The sequence below is a fragment of the Penicillium verrucosum genome (assembly GCF_028828655.1).
Source record: "Penicillium verrucosum strain IBT 35672 chromosome Unknown utg000001l_segment0_segment0, whole genome shotgun sequence".
In the NCBI taxonomy this organism is placed as follows: domain Eukaryota; kingdom Fungi; phylum Ascomycota; class Eurotiomycetes; order Eurotiales; family Aspergillaceae; genus Penicillium; species Penicillium verrucosum.
Genome location: NW_026643210.1, coordinates 4,733,094 through 4,754,044, shown reverse-complemented (window position 1 = coordinate 4,754,044; position 20,951 = coordinate 4,733,094). Strand labels below are relative to the sequence as shown.

The window sequence follows — 20,951 nt, the reverse complement described above, 5'->3', positions numbered from 1 at the left end:
CAAATATGAAATTCAGATTGCTCTTTTTTTTTTTTTTTTTTACAATCGGAAGCGTTGGTTTTATTTAAAAGGCATCGATAGAACAGCTAGGTAAAATTTAACATTGAACACCTTCCAGCCCGGGAAGGCCGAAAGGAGGTGCAGCTTAAAAATCGAACAAAAACACTAAGATATCTGTCATTGGAGCTGTGGCGAAAAGAACTACCACGAAAATCGAATAAAGCAGCAGCACTTGCTTGGGGATGACACAAGAAGACTGAGATACCGTTGCATCCGAGACCTGCTTTACTCTCGCGAAATGAAAATCGCTCATGGGTAAATGGGAAAGTCGCAATGAATGGGACGCCAGGATGATGCAATGTCGTAAAGAACGGACCAAATGAATAAAGACCTAGCTAATGTGATTGTGAAATGCTTCGCAAAGGGCAGATGGCCTGTCTATGTATCGTGTCTAGACGTCATAGATTGGCAAGGGTGAGAAAAACGCGCGCCAAGAACATGATCAATAGCAGGAGGCGTGGGAAGATCGGGGGAGATGGGGGAGATTGAGTAATTTTCTTAGAAAGGCATCTCTGAACTATATCGTAGCGCACTGCCCCTGCCCCCAAGACCGCCATTGCCGTTACCATTATGACCAACCCCGGGGCTGGTCGGACGGCTGCCGGCCCACTTTGGGCTTCGTGGTTGAGTGCTAGTCGAGCGAGTCGATGGACGATTCTTCCGGATTTCACGAAGCTCATCTTCCTTCCTGCGTAGGAATTCGTCGCGCGTAGCGAGAGTTAATTCTAGCTCTTCAACCCGAGCTAGATGACGGACCGACTCATCGTTCATGTGCAGCTCACGAAGTTGGACGGCATTGCTTTCAGCCTTGCGCTTTAGTTTCTCATTCTCGGCAGCCAAAAGGCGGCTTTCTGTGCCGGACTGAGCGGCCGCTGTAGACGCAGTTTGATATTGCTCTCGCATGTACTCGGATTGGTTTTTCTCGAACTCAGCCTTGCGCTCAAGATTCGAGTTTTCTTTGACCAGGCGGCGGATTTCCTCGCGTGCTGTCTCCAGTTCAGCAGAACTGCCACCGCCATTTTTGAGTGCTTGTCTGGCTTCGTCGAGCTCTCGCTTTAGCTCTGTTCGTTCTTCTTTCAGACTAGAGATAGTCTCTTTTTGTTTCTCGACGCGCTGTTCCAGAGACGGCTTGCTTTCAGTCACGCGATCACGCTCTTGGCGAGTGACGTGGAGTTCTTTTGTCCGAGTCTCGTAACGGTGTTGTAGAATACCCAGCGACTTCTCCATTTCCTGGAATCGAGAATTTGCCTGAGCAAGCTCAGCCTGCAACTGGGCCTTTTCGGTCGCGTGAATTTGTTTCATCTGGATAAGATTCTTTTCTAATGATTGCAAATCACGGTCCAATGTTTGACTGGGAGGCTTGGTGGATTCAGTCAACTGGCTGTTCTCTTGGGTACCGACTCGTGCGCGCTTTGACGAGTGTTCCTCGGGTTCTTCGTCCTGCTCCGAAACGTTAGTTGAATTAAAGATAAATCAAAATGTGGGATCCTTACCAGTGTGCGTTTCTGGGCCGGCGGCATCACCTCGTCAGAGGAAGAGCTGTAACACTCTAACTCCGCTAGAGACACAAGATTCAAAGGCTCAATGGTAGGCAGTGGCCAGCCAGCAACACTATCCAAGAGGTATCCAAGAATCTCTTCGGCATCTTCATGTACGCCGAAGGCATCATCCTGGAGATCACCGACCTCGTCATGGAGACGGGCAATGTAGTGCACAAGTAAACGCAATCGATCTGGCTCTGGTGAGTCGGGCAAACAACGCTCGATATGTTCACTCGTGTTGGCGACAAGAAACCAGATGACGGGAAGCAAGTTCCCGTTTCGGGCATAAGTCGTTCGGAGGTGCTGCACGGACGGACTTCTGGGTCTAAAATATGAATCCAACGCAAAAATAGCAGATGGCGGCTTGTAGAGTTCACGGGCGGCCTCACTGGAATGAATTCCAAAGCTGAGCGACCCCTTGGCTAAGGAAACTTCCAGGGTGGTGCCCATCTCTCCACGGGGTCGGGTGTAGGCAAAGCCCTTCCCTTGGAGATAACGCTCAAGAACTGCCTGTTTCTTCTCGTCTTGAACAGCCAGAATAATATGGAGCTCGTTCGTACCTATAGTTTCTATGAGATGACCGAGTAGGAGAAACTTTGCACTGGAGTATTCAGCCCAGGATGCCTCTTTCGCAAGGTCGGGATCAGCATCTTTCAAATGGTCGGAGATGTTCAAGTCCGGATGGGTCGAAACATTGCTCAACCGCGCTATGACCTCTCGCATGTGTGAGTGTAAAACCTCTCGCTGTGCACAAAATGTTAGCAATACGAATTATATTCAAGAAAGATTCTCCATCTACCTCAGACTCAGAGATTTGAGTAGTCAGCTGAAAGCTTTCGAAAAATTGGCGGATGCTTGCAGCTGCATCTGATAGCACTCGTTCATAGTCATCCTTCACACGGGAATCCATCGGAAGGGTGACAGCAAATTCAGATGGCCCAAGGTGGACTGACCCGGGCACAACCTCATCATCCATGCAGGACACAGTCAACGCGCTGGGGTGGATAGTTTGCAGTGAAAGTTGACTCATATGGCCTCCGTTGGCTAGTTCTGATGGTGGTAGTAAAGGTTCAGAATGGCCATGGTGGACTGCAGTATGTGAATGGGAAAAGGAATCTGTGTCGGGTCTGACACTAAGTGGCGCAGTTGTTTCGGGGACAGACACCGGGATCGAAGCCTCGATATCCCCCACGGAAGATGGAGTTTGGATGGCGTTGCCTGTTTGCGGTAGTTCAGATGGATTCTCTTCGCTAAGTCGGGCCCAGGCGTTCCGCATTTTTTCCGTGGGAGTTGACCCTGGCAGTTGACTGTATCGGTCCAAAGGAGCATCAGAGAGAGAAGGATCCGATGGCTTGGGCTCTTTGTCTGCCATGATTTCGGCAGATGGTCCTTCTCCCACACGATTTGAAAATGAAAGCGTCGGTTGAGTGAAACGTTCAGTGCTGAGACGTTCTGGATGTTGTGACAAGTGTTGAAAATCTGTCTCTGGAATTGAGCTTAGATAAGTTGACTGGACAAACTCGCAGTCTGTGAAAATGTGAGCAAAATGTCAAACTCAACGCGCATGTGACACTACCTCTGACGATGCGGCCAGACGGGCCAAGAGGCTGTGAAGTGAAATGGCTGTGAGATGGAGTATTATCAAAAGGAAAAGAGCAGAGGCATGAGAAACCAGCCCCTGAGCCTGTTGGATGAGCAGGCGTCTCAGCTATTTCAGAGACCTTAGAGCTCAGTCCAAGACCCGACGTGTTCGGATGTGAGAATCGAAGCACGTTGCTGATTTCCTCAGAGTACTGTCGATGCGATGAGCAGCTGTCAACCGAGTCGTCCGCTGAGTCAAAAGTCGCATTAGGATGCTGCGTACTGTTGTCGTTCCACTCACCTGGTAGCAGGTATTCAGGCGGAGTAGATGACTCGGAAATATATTCAAGAAATGGGGCGTCCGCCTGCGAGCGAGAGTTTGTTGATCCAGTCGCTAGGGGTAGAGAAGAATCGGAGAGAGATTGGGATGGAGATGCGGTCCCGTAAAAGCGGCCCGAGGCTTCAATGTACTGGGATTGAAGAGAGTCTACTATCTCTGAAAGGCCCTCTTGTTGTACAAACAGTGATGAAGAAGCTCTTGAATAATTATCAGAGTCAGCGTCACTCTGCTCGATCTCGCTGTCGAAGGGCGTGCGGTTGCGGTCCTCTAGGCCTATGTCTGCTTCTGATGGCGAAGAAACCTCGATGACACTGGGCGATCGAGTGACCCTCTCCCGTGTCGATTTCCTATTTAGTTCGCTTTGTCGCTGAGCTTTCCGCTTATTCCAGACCTGTATAGCAAGCTCGCTCGCGTTCTCTTTGGGTTCCTAAACAACGAAGGCAAGCGCATTTATTAGCACAAGCTCGCGAAACATTTCTTTGATGCCTTTTGTGTCCAGACATTTGACAGAGACTCACCCAAGTTGGATCGTAAGGACCCTCCCAATCAATAAGATATTCGGTGTTTGTTTCACGGAGGATACACTTTATAGGCCACTCCTGGTCGTCCGAATCACTACCGTCGCTGCTTTGACTGCTATCGCTAATAACCACAGATGTAGCTGGAGACCTGTCAGTATTCTTTCTGTCCTGACTATCGAGTTTCGGCGGGTGAGGCTTCTCCCGAAACATCATGTGCGGGCGATTGGTCTTGGTGAGATGTTGGACAACATAACTGGGGTGAAATGAGAGTGTAGGTTCAATACTCAAGCTTAAGCTCACACGAGCTGCATTGATCCAAGACACATACAATTTTCAATCCTGGGCAACATCTATCACTTCCCAAAACAAGGCGAAGGTATATGAAAGAGGGTAATGCCCGGCGCGGCGCGACGGACGGACGGATAGTGAGCCCGCTTCACGTGATAACGCTTATCGGCTGTAATCTACAAGATTTGGGAATAGTGATATGTTGGTCAAATTTATAGGCGTATTTGTCTCTAAAATAATTCAAAGGTGTACAAATATTGTATTTCTAATGGATATACATCACTCTAATGTTGTAGGTACAGGTTGAGATGGGACCTTGAGCAATGAATCAACGATCATCTTGTTGCCTCTTCCACTCTTCAAAGTCGAACCCAAGCTCTGCTAGATTCTTGATCTCGCCTCGCTTCTCACCTCGCTGTATAAAAGCACGCCTTATATCTGGGATATTGGCTCGCACCCATCTTTCCCGCTCACCCCACCGAGTACCAAGTTTGCCTTGTCCATTGTTAGACAGTCCAGGTCGTGCCTCGGCCTTTTTTGCCCAGTCGTAGAGAAAGTTAAGGTAGTCAGCATCCATAGGGAATGGAAGCAGGTGAAACTCCTTTCCATCTCCTTTGGCATCAATTTCAGAAGCCTCCCATGCCTTCATCTCAGCTTTTGATGGAAGTGTGAGCCGCGCAGACCACACACGAGAAAAAACAGCAGCGTGGTTCTCAGCCATAGGGAATGGAATGACCCGCTGCGAAAGCACTGGGAATACCAGAGTAGGGTGGTCTATGTAAAACAACTGCTGGTAGACATTCATTGTTCGCCAGCCGTGGGTCACAGCTGGTGGGTTGAGTGAAGCCAGGAAAGGATATGAATAGAAATAACCGGTGCAGAAGACAATGGCATCAACATGTTCCTCAATGCAGCCATCCGCAAACTGTATACCTCTGTCATGAGTTGTCGAAGGAAGAAACTCGACTATCTGCGGGCATATGATTTTATCGCCATTCGGGGGTGCAGAGGATTCAGATAGTTGCGAGAGCAAAAGTTTGCCTTGGCTTACTTCATTGATTTGCGCACCAATGTCAAGCCCGGAAGCAGAATTTCCCACCACAACCACTTTCTTCCCTTGAAAATCTTCTGGGCAGTTGTAAAACTTGGAATGAGAGATGGCACCTGGGTATGATGCATCCCAGGCTTGTATCCCCGAGATGCCGGGTATATAAGGGACCGTGAAATGACCACTTGCAACCACCACAGCATCATAGGTGTGGGTTGTGTCAATGCCGGTTGGAAGGCTCTTTGTTGTTAAACTCCAGGTGCTTAAAGTTTCATCGTTGAGTTTCACTTCTAAGACTTGTGTCTCAAATTGAATGAGGTCTTTGACATCTTCGGCATAAGCCTCCAGGTATTGTCTCACTGTCCTGTGTTTGGGAAACAGCTGGGATTCCAATGGGAAGGCTTGATCCGAATAACGCATTAACTCCTTAGGGATGTTGGTTTCCAGTCGATCGTATAGCGGAGACACGAATGTTGCTTCACGCCCCTCAGCAGAATCAACCCATACTGGCTTCTCGACTGGCTCGTGAGGCGTTGAATGTGGCACAGTTGTTGAAACCCCTTTTTTTGAGGAACTCGGCGTGTAGTTCCAAACTCCTCCCACGGAACTCCTTTGCTCGAAGACCTCGATTTGATCGAAACTTTTCTCGGCGAGGAGGTATCTAAGTCAGTCAGCATTGTCATGGTGGGGGCGAGTATGTAACAAACCCGCTTACTTGACTGCAGCAAGACCAGACGGCCCTGCGCCGATGACAGCTACTCGACGAATAGGATGTGTGATTGCCATGCTTTCAACGAGGTCTTGATGGTTACGAGTAATCTATGTAGTTCGAAATTCAGTTCCGTTGCGAGATACAACTTAGAGGAAGTGGCCTTGATGCTTAGTGCCCTCGCCATAGTGGAGTTGCGTTAAGTGTACTCCGTACTATCTCATTTAGTTAACTAGCTGGTTACAATGTTGTATGTACCTGTTTTACGATAACCCCGCTTTATCTAATCGGAGGGTATACAGTGTGTACTATCATACTACGTACATCTGAAATGAGGGAGCAAAGGGCAAGTACAGATGGTTGACCAATTGCCTGATACATAGTTATAATATCTAACCCTGCAACGGTCAAATATCGGAATCCTATAGATGGAGATACAAGAGGCGGAGTTCAAATTACCTAAATAGGAAATCTAGATGACTCTAATATATTCGCATTCCAATGCCATGAGGCAAATTGCAAAGGCACCTCCAGGATTCATATTTACATCTTATAGAACTCATTGGAACCACATTCTTTCACTTGATCACTCTAATTTTGAATTATTGTAAATTAACGAATCCTGAAACAGTATCTCATAAAGGTAAGACTTCCATTGTCACCAAGATAATGTAATCCAAGGGGTAATTTTGGGTTACACAATACGTAAATTACACCTTTCCCGTCATATTTTTACTGGACCATGACCTGACGGAGCTTCAGCTTGTCAACTCTTTGTAGCACGAAATATTCCCTTACATATTTTCCTTTCAGCCTTCGGTCTTCTTTAGTCGCATTTTTTTTTTAAAAAAAAACCCTCTCTTTATTTTATCTCAACTATTCTTCCTGTTTGACATGTTGACAGCTTGACAAAACAACAGTCGGGCCTGGGAAAACCGGCGCAATGAATGCGATCGAGCAGTCTCCCGAGCAGCCTCCCGCGCTGGGGCACTTGACCAGAGTTCCGATAGCTCAGCTTTCTCCCGACATTGAGCAACTGGCCGAAAAGTCTTTTCTTGCAACTGTGGCACTTGTGTGGCCATACTCCTCTTCCACCAAGTCTGTGAGCCTTCTGTTAGCGGAGCCGGATTTCCGCCTAAGGGGCGCCAAAGGACAAATCAAGGCCACGTTTCATGGGCGGGTCGCAGAGAAGGTCGCAGAATCGCATGTCGGAATTGGGGATACTGTTTGTCTGGCCTTGAAAGATATCAAGTTTGTCAGCAATGACGGCGTCCAGCAAACCCCAGGAAGGTCAGTCGCATGGGATGCGCACTGGGAGAATGGCGTGTTTCTCGAGGTATGTTGCTTCCAAACTGGGTATGGATTTTACGGCGACTGACTCCTGTCCATATAGATCTACCGATCTTCCCAATCCCCGTTGATAATATCAGTTGAGCCGCAAGTGACAGCACCGCATGAAACCGAATCCGCACCGCCTACAACCCCTAGTGGGAAATCGATCAATCCCGAACTTGACCTGCCTTCTAGTGCACGCCTCTGGGGATCACCGGTATTCCTTGAGTCTGCCCGGACCTCATTCGGAGGAACAATCCGTTCCACCTTCCATGATTTTGCGGAGGAAGATGGATTTGTTCCCGGGAAAGGAAGGAAAAAGCCGAGATATAGCCTGCACAGGGAAGATTGGCGTGTTATCGATGAACCAGAAAGCCCACATGAGCAAGAAGCCCCTGTGGATTGGGAACAGGCTTTGATACATTCTATCGACCAAGAGCTCGATGAGGCAGATTTGGCGAGTGAGCCTTCAGACGAACCGATGACGGATGCTGCCCAAGCTCCAACATTCACAGAGGATGCACCAGAAGATCCGCTTCCAGTGTTCGCGAAGCCCTCCCTTGAATTGACCGGGAGTATCCTTGAAAGACATGCCGACGAGTCGAATGCTTTATCTCATGAACAAGCTGATAAAGATGGAACACCTTTTCATCTACCAACGGATACACCGCAGATTAGACCCATCCCTTCTCCGGGGCTCCCGATCCCTTCGCCCCTTGTATCTCATCATGTTGGCTCGTCTCGCGATCTCCTGCCATGGACTGCGCCCACGCAGCCCCAGGAGAGTGGATCTGTTCCTGTGGACATGGGCACCATGGCAACCCCCGCAGCATCATCTATCGAGACCCATCACACCGATCCCATCAGCCCCATCCATACGGAGACAGTAGAACCAGTTGATCCAAATGTTGAACCCATCCATCAAGAACATGTCTTAGATGCCGGTTTTGGCTTCCGCGATGATTCGGCGTCAAATCCAAACCGAGAGGGTCTACCAGAAAGACAAGGAGTTGAGATAATCGACGCGGAACTTATTGAGGAATCAGATGTCGTTGATGCTAATGTGGTCATCAACACTACCGGCGACGAGGCTCAAACGTCAAATGAAACAGAGCAGAGGCATACCGTGGATGATCTTAACCGCGATCATGCATCACCACTTTCAGGCTCGGCAGGTGAATCGGATGACTCCCCTGGCGTCAACGACGAATCTGCTGCCATTCAAGCTGATACGGGCACTGAAAATGCCGCCGACGAAGCCCAGGCATCAGATGAAACAGATGACGAACGTCTCATTGATGTCAGTTACCTATGGCGCGATGATTCAGTATCATCTTCGCGCTCGGAGGAGGGCTTGGAAGATGAATCACTTGAATCCTCACAAGGGATCGATGGCTCAGATATTGCCCAAGCTGATCTTGGCATTGAAACTGTCAGCGATAATGTTGGACTTCACAAGGAACATTCTGAGCCTGAGCCTCAGTCAGTCAACTATCCACAACTAGCCACCACTCTTGATCAGGATGCGATTGATGCCCTCGAAAGAATGATAACCGATCGAGATGAGGAAATTGAAAGGAAGAGAGACATGGAAGAGGAAAAAGTAATGGAAGACAACATCGATCGTTCACCCAGTCAAGAATACAGTGAAGAAAAGCATGAAATGGCCAAGGATGAAGAAGTGTACTATGCGGAGTCAGTGGAAAATTACAATTCACAAGATGAATATGAAGACGAGGATTTCCCTTGTGATCCTCGATTGGAAACACGATTGGACCAAGATGAGTTCAGTGATGAAAAGTCTGAGCAGGAACAGAACCTGCCTTCGCAGACGAGAACCCAAGAAGTAATCGTGCTTGACAGTGACAGTGATGATGAGCCTACCTCCAATTATCCGGCAGCCTCAGCTTCGCAGTCAGCAGAACGAGAGGACCACTCACACCGCTTTGAGTCTGGATATCCAGATGTCCCTCCAGCCACAGCCGAGTTTGCAACGGGTGTACAGTATCCAGAGCCGTGGTATGTCGGTAGAGAGGGTGGCTATCACGGAGCTGAGGAAGAAGATTCAGACATGGTTGAGCGCGAAGAGAGCGAGGAAAGTGACGAAATCGAAGACAGTGAAGAGCGTGAATACAATCAACAGGATGATCGAGTTCACGAGAGTGACATGGAGGATGACGAGCCGACCTCAGATCACTATGAAACGGTCCATCCATCTGAAGTGGCATCACCCAACCCTGAACAGGATGAAGACAGACAAATGGATGACGCGGAACTCATCGAAGAAGCTGACATCGACGAGGATCATTCTGCGGCCACACTTGGCGCAGAGAAAAGTGAAGAGCGCGAATACGATGAACAAGAAGGCCGAGTTCACGAGAGCGACATGGACGACGAAGAGTTGTCCCAAGACCACTACAAAACACCTCATCTATCTGAAGTGGTATCGCCCAACCCTGCGCAAAACGAAGATAAAGAAACAGAAGAGGCGGAGCTCATCGAAGAAGCCGACCACGATGAATATTACACTGCGGCCAACCTTGACGCAGAGCGACGTGAAGAGCACGAGCACAATGAAGAAGATGATCGAGTTGACGAGAGTGACATGGATGATGACGAATCGACCCGAGACCACTATGCAACAGACCACCCATCTGAAGTCGTATCACCCAACCCTGAGCAGGACGAAGATGATGAAATGGAAGATGCGGGGCTGATCGAAGAAGCCGACGACGAGGAATATCATGACGCGGCCACAGTTGGCGTAGATATGGAAGTGCCAGTTGATCAGAACTCTGATGAGGGGCAACCAGGCAATATTGATCCAAATTTGCTTGATATGCCTGAATCTCATCATCAAGGCGTGTCCTCAGTCGAAACTCATGCTGGGCAGTATCTCCCTGTGGACGGACAATCTGATTTGCATATACCTCCATCTACTCGAAATGCCATGGCCGATCTTTTATTGAAACATGAACATGAACCGCCTGTCGAAGGACACGAAGGGTCCAAAGGACACGAAGGGTCCAAAGGACCCGAAGGACCCGAGGCCCTTGGCGGTCGAGTCTCGCCATCCATTAGACGTTCATTTGAGCGACAACTCTTGACCTTGGACCCCACCCAGGAAAATGCATTCACACGTGAGCTGGTTAATGATATTGAAGTTGAAACTTCATTCACGATCGAAGAAAATGACGCCCCTGCTGGTCTGGATAGAGTGTCGCAGCCTACTGGCTCCCCGGAGTCCGACCAAGATGATGGTCTCGAAGCAGAACCCATAGAGGATATCCAACGAGAGATGCACGTTGATGGACAGGATGATTCCATGCCTCCTTCAGAACTCGCCGAAGCAGCGGAGCCCCCCAGCAACGCCCGAACCTGGCCGATCTCTAGAAGTTGTGATTAACACCGGATCCCCCAAAGCACCGGCAGTTTCCGCTGCACAGCCCCCAGTACCTGATCGTAATGCCTCTGGACTGCGTAGCAAGCTTTCTTACTTCGCCCCGCTCGCTACACTCATTGATCACTACAATGCATTGGTCGATACCATCTCAATTGTGCACGAGGCCTCACCAATAACCCGAGCCAAATCCGGTTCGAAAGACTGGTTCGTGACTATTCAACTGTCCGACCCCTCCATGGCTGGCACGACTCTTCGTGCTCAGATTTTCCGGCGCCACAAGGCCTCAATGCCATCATTGGCAGAAGGCAACGCCATACTCTTACGCGACTTCAAGGTCCGGAGCTTCGATCACACTGTGATGCTTGTCAGCGTAGACTCCAGCGCATGGGCGGTATTTGACGGTTCGGGTCCCGATGCCGAGACAAACGGACCCCCTGTCGAATATGACGCGCAGGAACGTGCCTACGCCTCTGGCTTACGTCGATGGTACTATGAAGTTGGCTCGGATAGGGTCGCAGACCATATGCTCCAGGCGGCCATTGAGAGAGACAGCCAGGAGCGCGATATGACACCAAGCAGTCAAGTGCCAAGCGAGTCAGGGAGTCCGGATTCCAGGCGTGGCCATCGCAAGCGCAAAAGCAATCGAAGAGTCACTATTCATGAACTGCGGGATGGCACTCGTTACACTGAGGTCGGTTCTCCAAACAGTGGAAACAGCAGTGTTCATGAATTACGGGATGGCACGCTGTATGCGAATATTTGAAATGTTTGTCTTGATATTTTGATACCTGATGTCCATGTACCTACGATTTCATTTGAACAAATCTAAAAATTTCGGTAATACTATGTACTCTCTCATATATACATATCGGGATCTCTATTCTCCAGGAATAAAGGCAGGATACACCTGTCTGCATCCCTAACGACTACCCAGACAGCACCATTTTGCCCTGGCTTTTGTATAACATCACCCTCTCGTTTTTCATCTCTTGGCCACTTTGTGGCTTCTCATTTTGACCTTCCTTATACAGAGATAAGAGCGGCATCGTCTCGTTCTTCCAAGTGGGAACCCTAGCTGTGCGAGTCTTCCAAATAGTGCCCAATAATGTGACAAGGCCCAACAGCCACACCAACACGGGAAGAATGATCCACTGCCAATGAATGGAAATGTGTGTCCTGGCCGACATTGCCTGTCCGGCAGTAGTGACGTTTGAAGAAGACGCGTTATCCCGAATAGCCTTTGACATAGCGTCGGCGACATTATCCATAGCACATTGCATTTTGTTAGTAATTCCAACCGGGCAATCCGTTACGTTCGCAAGTGTGATGAACTGCATCAAATCCGCCGTGGCGTATTTATATTGCTTGCTGTCAGGACTGAACGTAAAACCAAAAAGATCGAGCCGCGCTCGGCCGGCGAAGAAGTTTTGGAAAAAGTATTGGATTGCCACAAGCGAATTCCTCTGTATCACGAACTCTTTGTTTGGTTCCACGCCCATCTCTGGTCCCCAGGGAGGATGCATGCGGTAGTGTTTATGAATTGAGTTGTCGAAAGATCCGTTCTTCGAGATGGCCAGTGTTTCTTGGTGATAAACGCCCTTGGTGACGTTTGCTTTAAAGCTGTGGATAACAGGTTCAATGCTGCATTCTATGGCTTCCCATTTGAAATCCTTCGAGAACTTATTCTTCCATGTCGCTTGGCGTTCTGGCAGGTCATGTGGGGCGATAAGCTGGATAGCAGGTATGAGGCTTTCTGTGTAGATGAAACTATCCGTCGATCCTATCACGATTGGCGTACCGTGGTATGTGTTCAACTGGAAAGCCGCAGATATATTATTGGTGTTACTAGTGCCACCTTGGATCGAAACAGAGCACATGGGCTCAATTGAAACAGGTCTCTTCTCGTCGTGGTCATTGCATTCGGTTTTCAGTCGGTCTGTTATGTTCGTGCAACTCGCCCTCATTTCCAATGTAGCTATTGGATCCCAGGTACAGTTTCCCGAGCTACAGGTATACCGTGGGATGGACCATGGCTTTGACGCGTCGCTGTTGAATAGCGAGTTGTAAATATTGGCTTTCATTTCCGCATCAAGGTACCACGCTCCTATACACTTGGGTTAGCGACAATTCGGCCCAAAACGAACCTCACTCAACGTCTTACCAGTTTCCAATATAGGACCTAGAGCATCGTATTGGGCGTTGCTTGACACGATAGCAGTCCCCGAGGAATCAGCAATGAGTTTAGGGTAGTAGTGGATCAAATTTTGGATGAAAGGGTCAAAGGCGATGGCGAGGATAACGGCTAGACTGCCTAAAGCTGCAAAATGTCTATGTTGTATATATCATAAGTCCCCTATTCGATCCACGACCGTGAGAATATATAGATATACATACCTTGCCCGTAGTTTCCAAACTAAGCCCGCACAACCGTATATCCCGCGGCTGGCCCCATCAAAGGCACCCAAATCAACTAAAGGTCGGCTCTTCCGTGTGAACCACACCCACTTGAGCTGTCCTATTCCCTCGCTGATAGCTGATAAGACACATCCTTTTGAGACCGTGCTTAACCAGGATATTAGGGAGTTCAGCGACATTAACCTCCAGGCCGGTTGAGGACGACCATCATATTGTGTCAAGATCACAACGATCGCGACCAGAACACCCGAGGATAAGATCATGGCTAGTACCTCCCAGATAAACAAACTCGAGATAAGCTGCCATATGGACGGTTGGTCTCTGTCCTTTGGTTTGTTTTCCTGGTTTACCGTACCGTACACTAGAGGTTCATTTGCTGGTTCGGGATGAGGCTCAACGGGAAGGATCCTGGGTGATTCCTCTTGTGCATTTTGAGCATTTTCATTTGAATGTACAGGGGACACAGGTGACTCTCCTGGTTCTTGATTCTGGACCATTTCGGAGACGAAGAGAAAAGGGCGGATGTAGTCCTGGGGCTTGGGATGTACGGAGTCGATGTGGACCGTACCAAAGGAGTCTGTACAACATAAAAGAGCAGACTGGGCGCCATTCATATTAAGCAATGTTGTGCCCCCATTTCATCTCTTGGCATTTGGCCCCCATGTTGATAAACAGCCTACATGAGGCAAGCTACATGAGACTATGCGGGGCTATGTTTGAGAAAGGGATGATCGTCGCTCCAGGGCGCTTCGAAGGTCTTTTCTTCTGGGATATTTGGGCATATTTCGGACATTTAATCCGCATGGATAAGAATAGAGCGGCATAATTCGAATCCTATGGTATTCCCAATGTAGAAAATTGCGAAGACTGGACTGGAGGATTTTGATATTGCAGTGCTGATCTCTTTTGCCAAGGAGTCGACCCGCTGCAATTTCTTTTGTAAACTTGAACGATGAATAACCCACCTAGTGCTTTATTTCTTGAGTACCCAAAATGGGGGTCTATATACATACTGCCAGTGTTGAGAGATAGTGAAAGTCTAAATTCTTCAATGGTATATATATATATATCTAGTGATGCGTTATCATAAGAATCAAGATTTCATATCTTCGACTGCTTCTCTGCCGCAAAATATTCCGCGCTCACAGCAGCCTGAATCAACTGATGGGCAATGGCCGTAGGAGGGGGCAACCGCAACCCGCCCTTGTATTCCGGACCAGCCTGGGAACCCAAGTCACTTACCCCAATCCGCAGCGCCTCCTCCACCTCCTCCACCTCAAACCACCGCGCATCCTCCAACTCAGGATCGTGCTGCAAAGAGATCGTCTCGTGCGCGGGGTCACTGGCCTGAGCAAGAGCACCGATCATCAAATTAGCCGGATACGGCCAAGGCTGTGAGGAGTGAATAACAACGCGGGATAAAGTGACACCCGATTCCTCCCACACCTCTCTCCGCACAGCATCCTCAATCGACTCGGCTGGCTCAATGAATCCAGCCAAGGTGGAATACCATCCTGGCGGGAATCGCTTGGAGCGCCCGAGCAGGATCCGCTTGCCGTCGGCGGAAACCACCGCCACAATGATAGTCGGATCGGTACGGGGGAAGCAAAGGTTTGACAACGTAGTACGGGTATTGCACTCCGGCCGTTGTTCCGTATTGCCCTCGGCTGCTCGCGCAACATCCGTTGGCGGACAGGCACGCTTGGTTCCTGCATTCACAGGCAGAGTACGGTGGCCGCATGTCCCACAGAAGGTATTGCGAGTGTTCCAGTCCATCAGCGCACGTGCCTGGGCGTAGATAGCAGCTATCCCGAGTTGATTAGTTCCCCTTTGCCAATTTGGACATTAATATCGCGTCTTCATACCTTCATCTGCGGAGAAGGACATGACAACTCGTGCTTGGAAGAAAGACAGCCCTTTCGCCTCCATGACACTAATCACATCCTTTGCTGCAGTCTGCTGCTCTTCAGAACCCTTAGGGGTCACATCGACTGCAAAATACGGCGTGCCAGAGTAAATCTTCCACGTCAGACCTTCTTCCTTGCGGCTCTCGTCCAGTCCAAGGAATATAAGGGTCGGGTGTGTCTTGCGCGAATCATAGGCCTTGATCATGTCTTCCTCGGACGTATCGAAGGTATCCCGAGACACAAGCTTGCGTACGTCGTCATACTTGGCATAGTGTAGCTGTGCCGGCGACGGAGTCAAGGGCGCTAGGTTGTTCAACAGTACAAATCGGGTCGAAGGGTGCTTCAGAGCCGTAGACAGGAACGGGTGGTCAGAGCGTAAGAACGATAAACGGTTGATTGGAGAGCCTGCAAATACTTTAGCTCTACTGCACCGAATATATGAGAGTACAAGAAATTCTTACTGGAGAAGTAATTCACCGTCTCTTTGCCGAAGTGCCGGGACAACATGGAATCCTCAAGCATATGAGCCGGGGTGGGGATTTGAGGGGTTGTGCTCATTCTGTAAGAGCTAGATTGCCAACAATAAATGTCTAATACGGTAGAATATTGACAAGAAAAAAAAATTCACTTTATAAAGGGTCTATATTCAAGATATTATGAAACTGGACTCCCAGCTCCAGCCCTTCGGAAGGCTGAGGAATCGCATTAATCAGCGGCCTCGGGACATTTATCCAGAAATACAAGAGGATTACACGTATTACATGTTTTGAATCGGATTTAGAGGTCGGCAATTCCAATTGGAAGGTATATTACAGTAATTTATAGTATTTTACAGTCACACTATTACCCGTGAAGCGGGGGAACTTAAGCTCCCCACACACGTGACCACATTCTTTTGACTCTTATCGCCGACGAGCCTCTTTGCGAAGCACAAGATACGGACGTCATAGTCATACCAGGCATCATGGGGCACCTAGTCACTCTAGCAACATGGTAAACCTAACCCACTTACTATCCGGATACTAGAGAACCCCGCACTAACTCGTTCTAGCTCTCTTAACCAGTGGGCTCTCGACTTTGAGGGCAACGCGGACCGTATCATTGAAAGTATTCGGCAAGCTAAGGCTGCCGGTGCCACTTTGCGCGTTGGACCAGAGCTTGAGATTACCGGCTATGGAGTTCTGGATGGTTTCCTTGAGGGCGACACTTTCTTGCACTCATGGGAAATGCTCGCCCGCATCATCGACCATCCCGATTGCCAGGATATTGTGGTTGACGTGGGATTGCCGGTTCGCCATCGCAATGTGCGCTACAACTGTCGGTGAGTATCGGCGATGTAACTGATATCGCATTAGCTGATATATCCTCTCAAGTGTGATTTTCTACAACCGGAAGATCATCCTGATCAGGCCGAAGATGTGGCTTGCCAATGGTTTGTTCAATTGTTCTTTACATTTCGGAAAATAGTCGCTAATATCGGTTTTTATTATAGATGGCAACTATCGCGAGCACCGACACTTTACACCATGGCAGCGTCCGCAGGAGGTGGAGGACTACTATTTGGAATCAATTGTTGGAAAGGTTACTGGCCAGTACAAGGTTCCATTCGGTGATGCCGTTATCAGCACGAGAGATACATGTCTGGGTCTTGAGACATGCGAGGAGCTTTTTACCCCTAATGGGTAAGTTTTGAGCTCTCTGTGTGACTTTTGATGCTAATAGTCGATCATAGCCCCCATATTCCATATGGCCTAGCTGGTGAGTCTCAATGTCCAGACTACCGTGCGCTCGTTGTCTAACATGAATTAGGCGTCGAGATCATCTCCAATTCTTCGGGCAGCCACCACGAACTGAAGAAGCTCGACACTCGGATCAATTTGATCACCCAGGCTACCAAACTAGTGAGTGAAAAGTAAAGTTACAGTAGGACATGACTTTTCTTACACCTCACAGAGTGGTGGAATCTATCTTTATGCCAATCAGCAAGGCTGCGACGGCGATCGTCTGTACTATGATGGATGTGCCATGATTGTCGTCAACGGAGAAATCGTGGCCCAAGGCTCACAGTTCTCCCTGAACGACGTGGAAGTCGTCACTGCAACAGTCGACATTGAGGAAGTCCGCACATACCGGTGCAGCGCAAGCCGTGGAATGCAAGCGAGCAAGCAGTCGCCCTATGTCCGCCTTGATCTTGATATTAGACTTTCTCGCCGGGATGAAGATGCCGAGCCTAGCCTCGCGACTTCTCAGCCTATCAAGCCGCGGTACCATGCTCCCGAGGAGGAGATTTCTCTGGGGCCCGCCTGCTGGCTATGGGATTACCTTCGCAGATGTGGAGCCGCCGGTTTCTTCCTTCCTCTGAGCGGTGGTATTGACAGCTGTGCCACGGCGATCATTGTGCACTCCATGTGTCGCGAAGTGCTCAAAGCAGTGCGCGAAGGCAACGAGCAAGTCATCAAGGATGTCCGACGATTGTGTGCGAAGCCAGAAGATTCAGAGTGGCTTCCTACCACCACCCAGGAGATTTGCAAGTAAGTCTTCCAACTGTTGGGCCTGTCAGGCCAAACTTTTCTATCGTCTTAGTCTGGGTCAACATTGACCGATTCTTCTAGATCTATCTTCCACACTAGCTACATGGGCACACAAAACTCAGGCCAGGATACACGGGATAGAGCAACTCGACTGGCCAGTGATATTGGTTCTTATCACATTGACTTCAATTTCGATACTGTGGTCACTTCTATCATGAATCTCTTTACTGTTCTCACTAACTTCCAGCCTCGTTTCAAAATGCACGGCGGATCTCCAGCAGAGAATGCCGCCCTTCAGAATGTGCAGGCTCGCCTCAGAATGGTTCTCTCATATCTGTTTGCCTCCTTATTGCCGACTGTGCGTCAACGCCCTGGTGGTGGTGGCTTACTCGTTCTCGCATCGTCTAACGTTGATGGTACGTCTCCCAAATATGCACCATACCTTGTTGAACATCTTGATTGACCATTATTACAGAATGGTACGCCACGTAGACACACTAATTTCCTTCCTGGTAACTGACCCAACCCATCTAGTTTACGAGGCTACCTCACCAAGTACGATGCCAGCTCCGCCGATGTAAGCACCAATTCCCTTAAGCCTAGCACGGCCTTTCTTCCCAACTAACCAAAACAACCAGCTCAACCCCATCGGCTCAGTGAGCAAAGTCGACCTGAAGAAATTCATTTCCTGGTCCGGCCGAAGCTTCGGCCTCCCAATCCTCGAAGAATTCATCCACGCAACACCCACCGCCGAACTGGAACCCATCACACACGACTACGTTCAATCGGACGAAGCCGACATGGGCGTTACATACGCGCAGCTAGGCGTTTTCGGGTACATGAGGAAAGTCTCCAAGCTCGGCCCGTACTCTATGTACGAGAAACTGCTTCACCTGTGGGGTAACGAGTACAGTCCGCGCGAGATTTACGAGAAGACTCGCCATTTCTTCTACCATTACTCTATCAACAGACATAAGATGACTGTTCTCACGCCTAGCTACCATGCTGAGCAGTACTCGCCTGAAGATAATCGTCATGATCTGAGGCAGTTCCTTTGTATGTTGTTCTCGTTTTTGGGGTTGTGGGGTTGTGCTAACTTTGTTTGTGTAGACCCGCCGTTTACTTGGGCGTACAAGAAGATGGAAGATAATGTCAAGTACTGGGAATCTAAAGGGTGGACTACTGGTAAGGGAGCGAAGAAGAGTGTTAAGGCCGATTAGATGTACATCGTTTAAAATTTTCAAAATGTTTTGCGTACCTGCTTAAGTCTTGCTTGATAACTATTAAAGGCTCCATGGCAATTAAGATCAAGTAATAACTATGTGGATTCCTGAGATATATCAAAAAAGCTTGGATTACGTTTCCATGTGGCATGAGGAAGGCAATAATCGAATGTACACAGAGCCAGGTGACTGGAAACCAGGTTTGAAAGCAAACGGCGAAGAGATAAAGGAAACGCCATCCGGAAAGCAGTGGAACATGCAAATCGTAAAATGAGGAAACACGCCGAAGATTCAGACATAAAAGGTCATATTAAAGGTCATAGCCAGGGAAGATCGGCGTTCGTCGTAGAAATTGTCCAAACAGAGGCCTAGTCTTTCCAGAACCAACCGCTCTTCGGCTTGTCGGACTCAGATCTAGAATGCAAAGCCTCCTGGGGACGAGACACCTCAACAGACTCGTCACTTTCCTCTCGGCCATCTGCGAAACGTCTTGTATTGACGACCTTGCTCTCAACTGAGCCATCGGGAAGCCGCACACGTTCCGTTCGAGTCATAGTGGAGATGACACGAGGCTGCGCTGGTTCCGAGATAGCTTCGGCTGGTTTGGTGGCGATTTCGGTCGGCAAATCCCTGGGCGTTTCAGGGACAGATTTCTTGTTCCCGCCAGACACAAGATCGATCCAATTCTCATTATCGTCGTGGCTGTGCTGGTCCCCGGCCTTTAGAGGGATGCGCCTGTATTTCTCAAGTTCTTCCTGTTGCTCCCGTCGCTCATCCAGGAGGAGACGCAGAAGAGGGCTTTCGGAGACACCGCGGAAGAATTCACGTTCGCGGTTTTCGATGTCATGCAAGAAGCGTTCGTATAGGTCTAGCTCGCTCTCAGCCTCCTTCGTATCTGTAAATGCTTTCTCTTTCTCGGGTAGAGAACGAGGGCCTGCACGACCAGATAACGTAACGCCGGACCAAGGCTGGCCATCTCTGCCAGACACATACTTCCACTTATCTCCCAAGCTGCCTCTTTTAACAAGCCCTTGTAGCCAGTCCTTGCCGGACTCGGATCTCGCGGTGGAGGCATTGCGATCGAGCATCGGCTTATCGTTCTCGAGTCGAAGTAAATCCTCAAATGCTTCTCGCCACTGGAGTTCGGAAGGGTCACGGTCGGAGTTGAGATGCAAAGATGACATGAGAGATGAGAAAACGCCCTTCTCCCGGTGCATTTGGTATTGTGCTTGGCGTTCTAGATGCAGAGGCGAGTATGGGCTGAACAGGATATACCCGATCGGCCAGGTTGGTGAGTCGGTGTCCTCAAACATATCCCGGAGAAGGAGGTTGTGGCCGGAGTGTAGGAGTTGTGATGCAAAAGGGAAGAACCGGTCCTCGAAGAAGCGGTCGAAGAAGGAATCGAGGCCGAAGAAGTCGGATGGTCCATTACACCACTTTCTCCACGAATCGTCGTTTTCAGGCCAGCGTGGTCGTGAATTATTTCCATAGTTGCGTGGGTCATCTCCATCTCGGTCTGTTGGATAGCTGCTGTTGTCCGTATTATCACTGGTTCTTTGACGAGAGATCCGATTCTGGTGGCCCTGGTTATCTGCGAATATATCCCAGTGGCCGCTGTGAGGCTGTGTTACCATCGAGGGGAGGCCCGTGATAGATTGAAGCATGGTGGAGACCTGCTCATCGGCGTAGCGCCGGAAGGCGACAAACGGGTTGTTCTCATCATCAGGCCAGTCTTTCTGAGTCGAAACGTCCTTGCGGTTAATGTCTTCGTTCCCCATGATTATGACAAGATCAGAGAATAACAATAGATACTACCTTGGTAGGCTGATGGAGGGAAAAGTGAAGAGATGCAGAGTTGAATACATGTTGGGGAGCCCCACTCGGTCCCACGTGATCCCCAATGTATTTTTGTTTTTGCATTGTTTTTTTCAATGTTTTGTTTTCTTCATGTGCCCTATTCCCCAGTGTGACTTTACAATATATGATACTCTGTCCTTCTACTATTCTTAATTCAATTCGATTTGAGAATTGTCTAACAAGCACATTACATAT

At 49.0% G+C, this 20,951-nt stretch overlaps 7 protein-coding genes across 7 annotated transcripts; 2 read left to right on the top strand and 5 right to left on the bottom strand.

The window, feature by feature from the left end:
• Window positions 1–558: 558 nt before the first annotated feature.
• Window positions 559–4,256, bottom strand: N7516_001743 (uncharacterized protein; the record flags this gene model as incomplete). The annotated part of the gene is made up of 5 exons (XM_057214463.1): window positions 559–1,500; window positions 1,554–2,345; window positions 2,401–3,128; window positions 3,178–3,949; window positions 4,041–4,256. 5 exons carry the CDS (start codon window positions 4,254–4,256, stop codon window positions 559–561), a joined length of 3,450 nt encoding a protein of 1,149 aa, XP_057076346.1.
• A 403-nt stretch (window positions 4,257–4,659) lies between these two features.
• N7516_001742 (putative flavin dependent monooxygenase) lies at window positions 4,660–6,165 on the bottom strand (the record flags this gene model as incomplete). Its single annotated transcript, XM_057214462.1, has 2 exons — window positions 4,660–6,040; window positions 6,095–6,165. The coding sequence occupies 2 exons, from the start codon at window positions 6,163–6,165 to the stop codon at window positions 4,660–4,662; spliced, it is 1,452 nt and encodes a 483-aa protein (XP_057076345.1).
• Window positions 6,166–7,031: 866 nt separating this feature from the next.
• N7516_001741 (uncharacterized protein) lies at window positions 7,032–11,586 on the top strand (the record flags this gene model as incomplete). The annotated part of the gene is made up of 3 exons (XM_057214461.1): window positions 7,032–7,424; window positions 7,482–10,818; window positions 10,844–11,586. 3 exons carry the CDS (start codon window positions 7,032–7,034, stop codon window positions 11,584–11,586), a joined length of 4,473 nt encoding a protein of 1,490 aa, XP_057076344.1.
• Window positions 11,587–11,749: 163 nt separating this feature from the next.
• Window positions 11,750–13,735, bottom strand: N7516_001740 (DUF3176 domain-containing protein; the record flags this gene model as incomplete). Its single annotated transcript, XM_057214460.1, has 3 exons — window positions 11,750–12,927; window positions 12,985–13,151; window positions 13,218–13,735. The coding sequence occupies 3 exons, from the start codon at window positions 13,733–13,735 to the stop codon at window positions 11,750–11,752; spliced, it is 1,863 nt and encodes a 620-aa protein (XP_057076343.1).
• A 604-nt stretch (window positions 13,736–14,339) lies between these two features.
• N7516_001739 (NAD(+) diphosphatase) lies at window positions 14,340–15,737 on the bottom strand (the record flags this gene model as incomplete). The annotated part of the gene is made up of 3 exons (XM_057214459.1): window positions 15,607–15,737; window positions 15,104–15,550; window positions 14,340–15,043 (listed from the first exon to the last, which is right to left on the bottom strand). Exons 1-3 carry the CDS (start codon window positions 15,701–15,703, stop codon window positions 14,340–14,342), a joined length of 1,248 nt encoding a protein of 415 aa, XP_057076342.1. The 5' UTR covers window positions 15,704–15,737.
• Window positions 15,738–16,109: 372 nt separating this feature from the next.
• On the top strand, window positions 16,110–18,896 carry N7516_001738 (glutamine-dependent NAD(+) synthetase; the record flags this gene model as incomplete). The annotated part of the gene is made up of 12 exons (XM_057214458.1): window positions 16,110–16,138; window positions 16,197–16,466; window positions 16,519–16,577; window positions 16,638–16,827; window positions 16,878–16,903; window positions 16,955–17,046; window positions 17,099–17,676; window positions 17,758–18,092; window positions 18,152–18,155; window positions 18,211–18,253; window positions 18,315–18,732; window positions 18,787–18,896. The coding sequence occupies 12 exons, from the start codon at window positions 16,110–16,112 to the stop codon at window positions 18,894–18,896; spliced, it is 2,154 nt and encodes a 717-aa protein (XP_057076341.1).
• Window positions 18,897–19,267: 371 nt separating this feature from the next.
• Window positions 19,268–20,677, bottom strand: N7516_001737 (uncharacterized protein; the record flags this gene model as incomplete). The annotated part of the gene is made up of 1 exon (XM_057214457.1): window positions 19,268–20,677. One exon carries the CDS (start codon window positions 20,675–20,677, stop codon window positions 19,268–19,270), a length of 1,410 nt encoding a protein of 469 aa, XP_057076340.1.
• Between the last annotated feature and the right edge of the window lie 274 nt (window positions 20,678–20,951).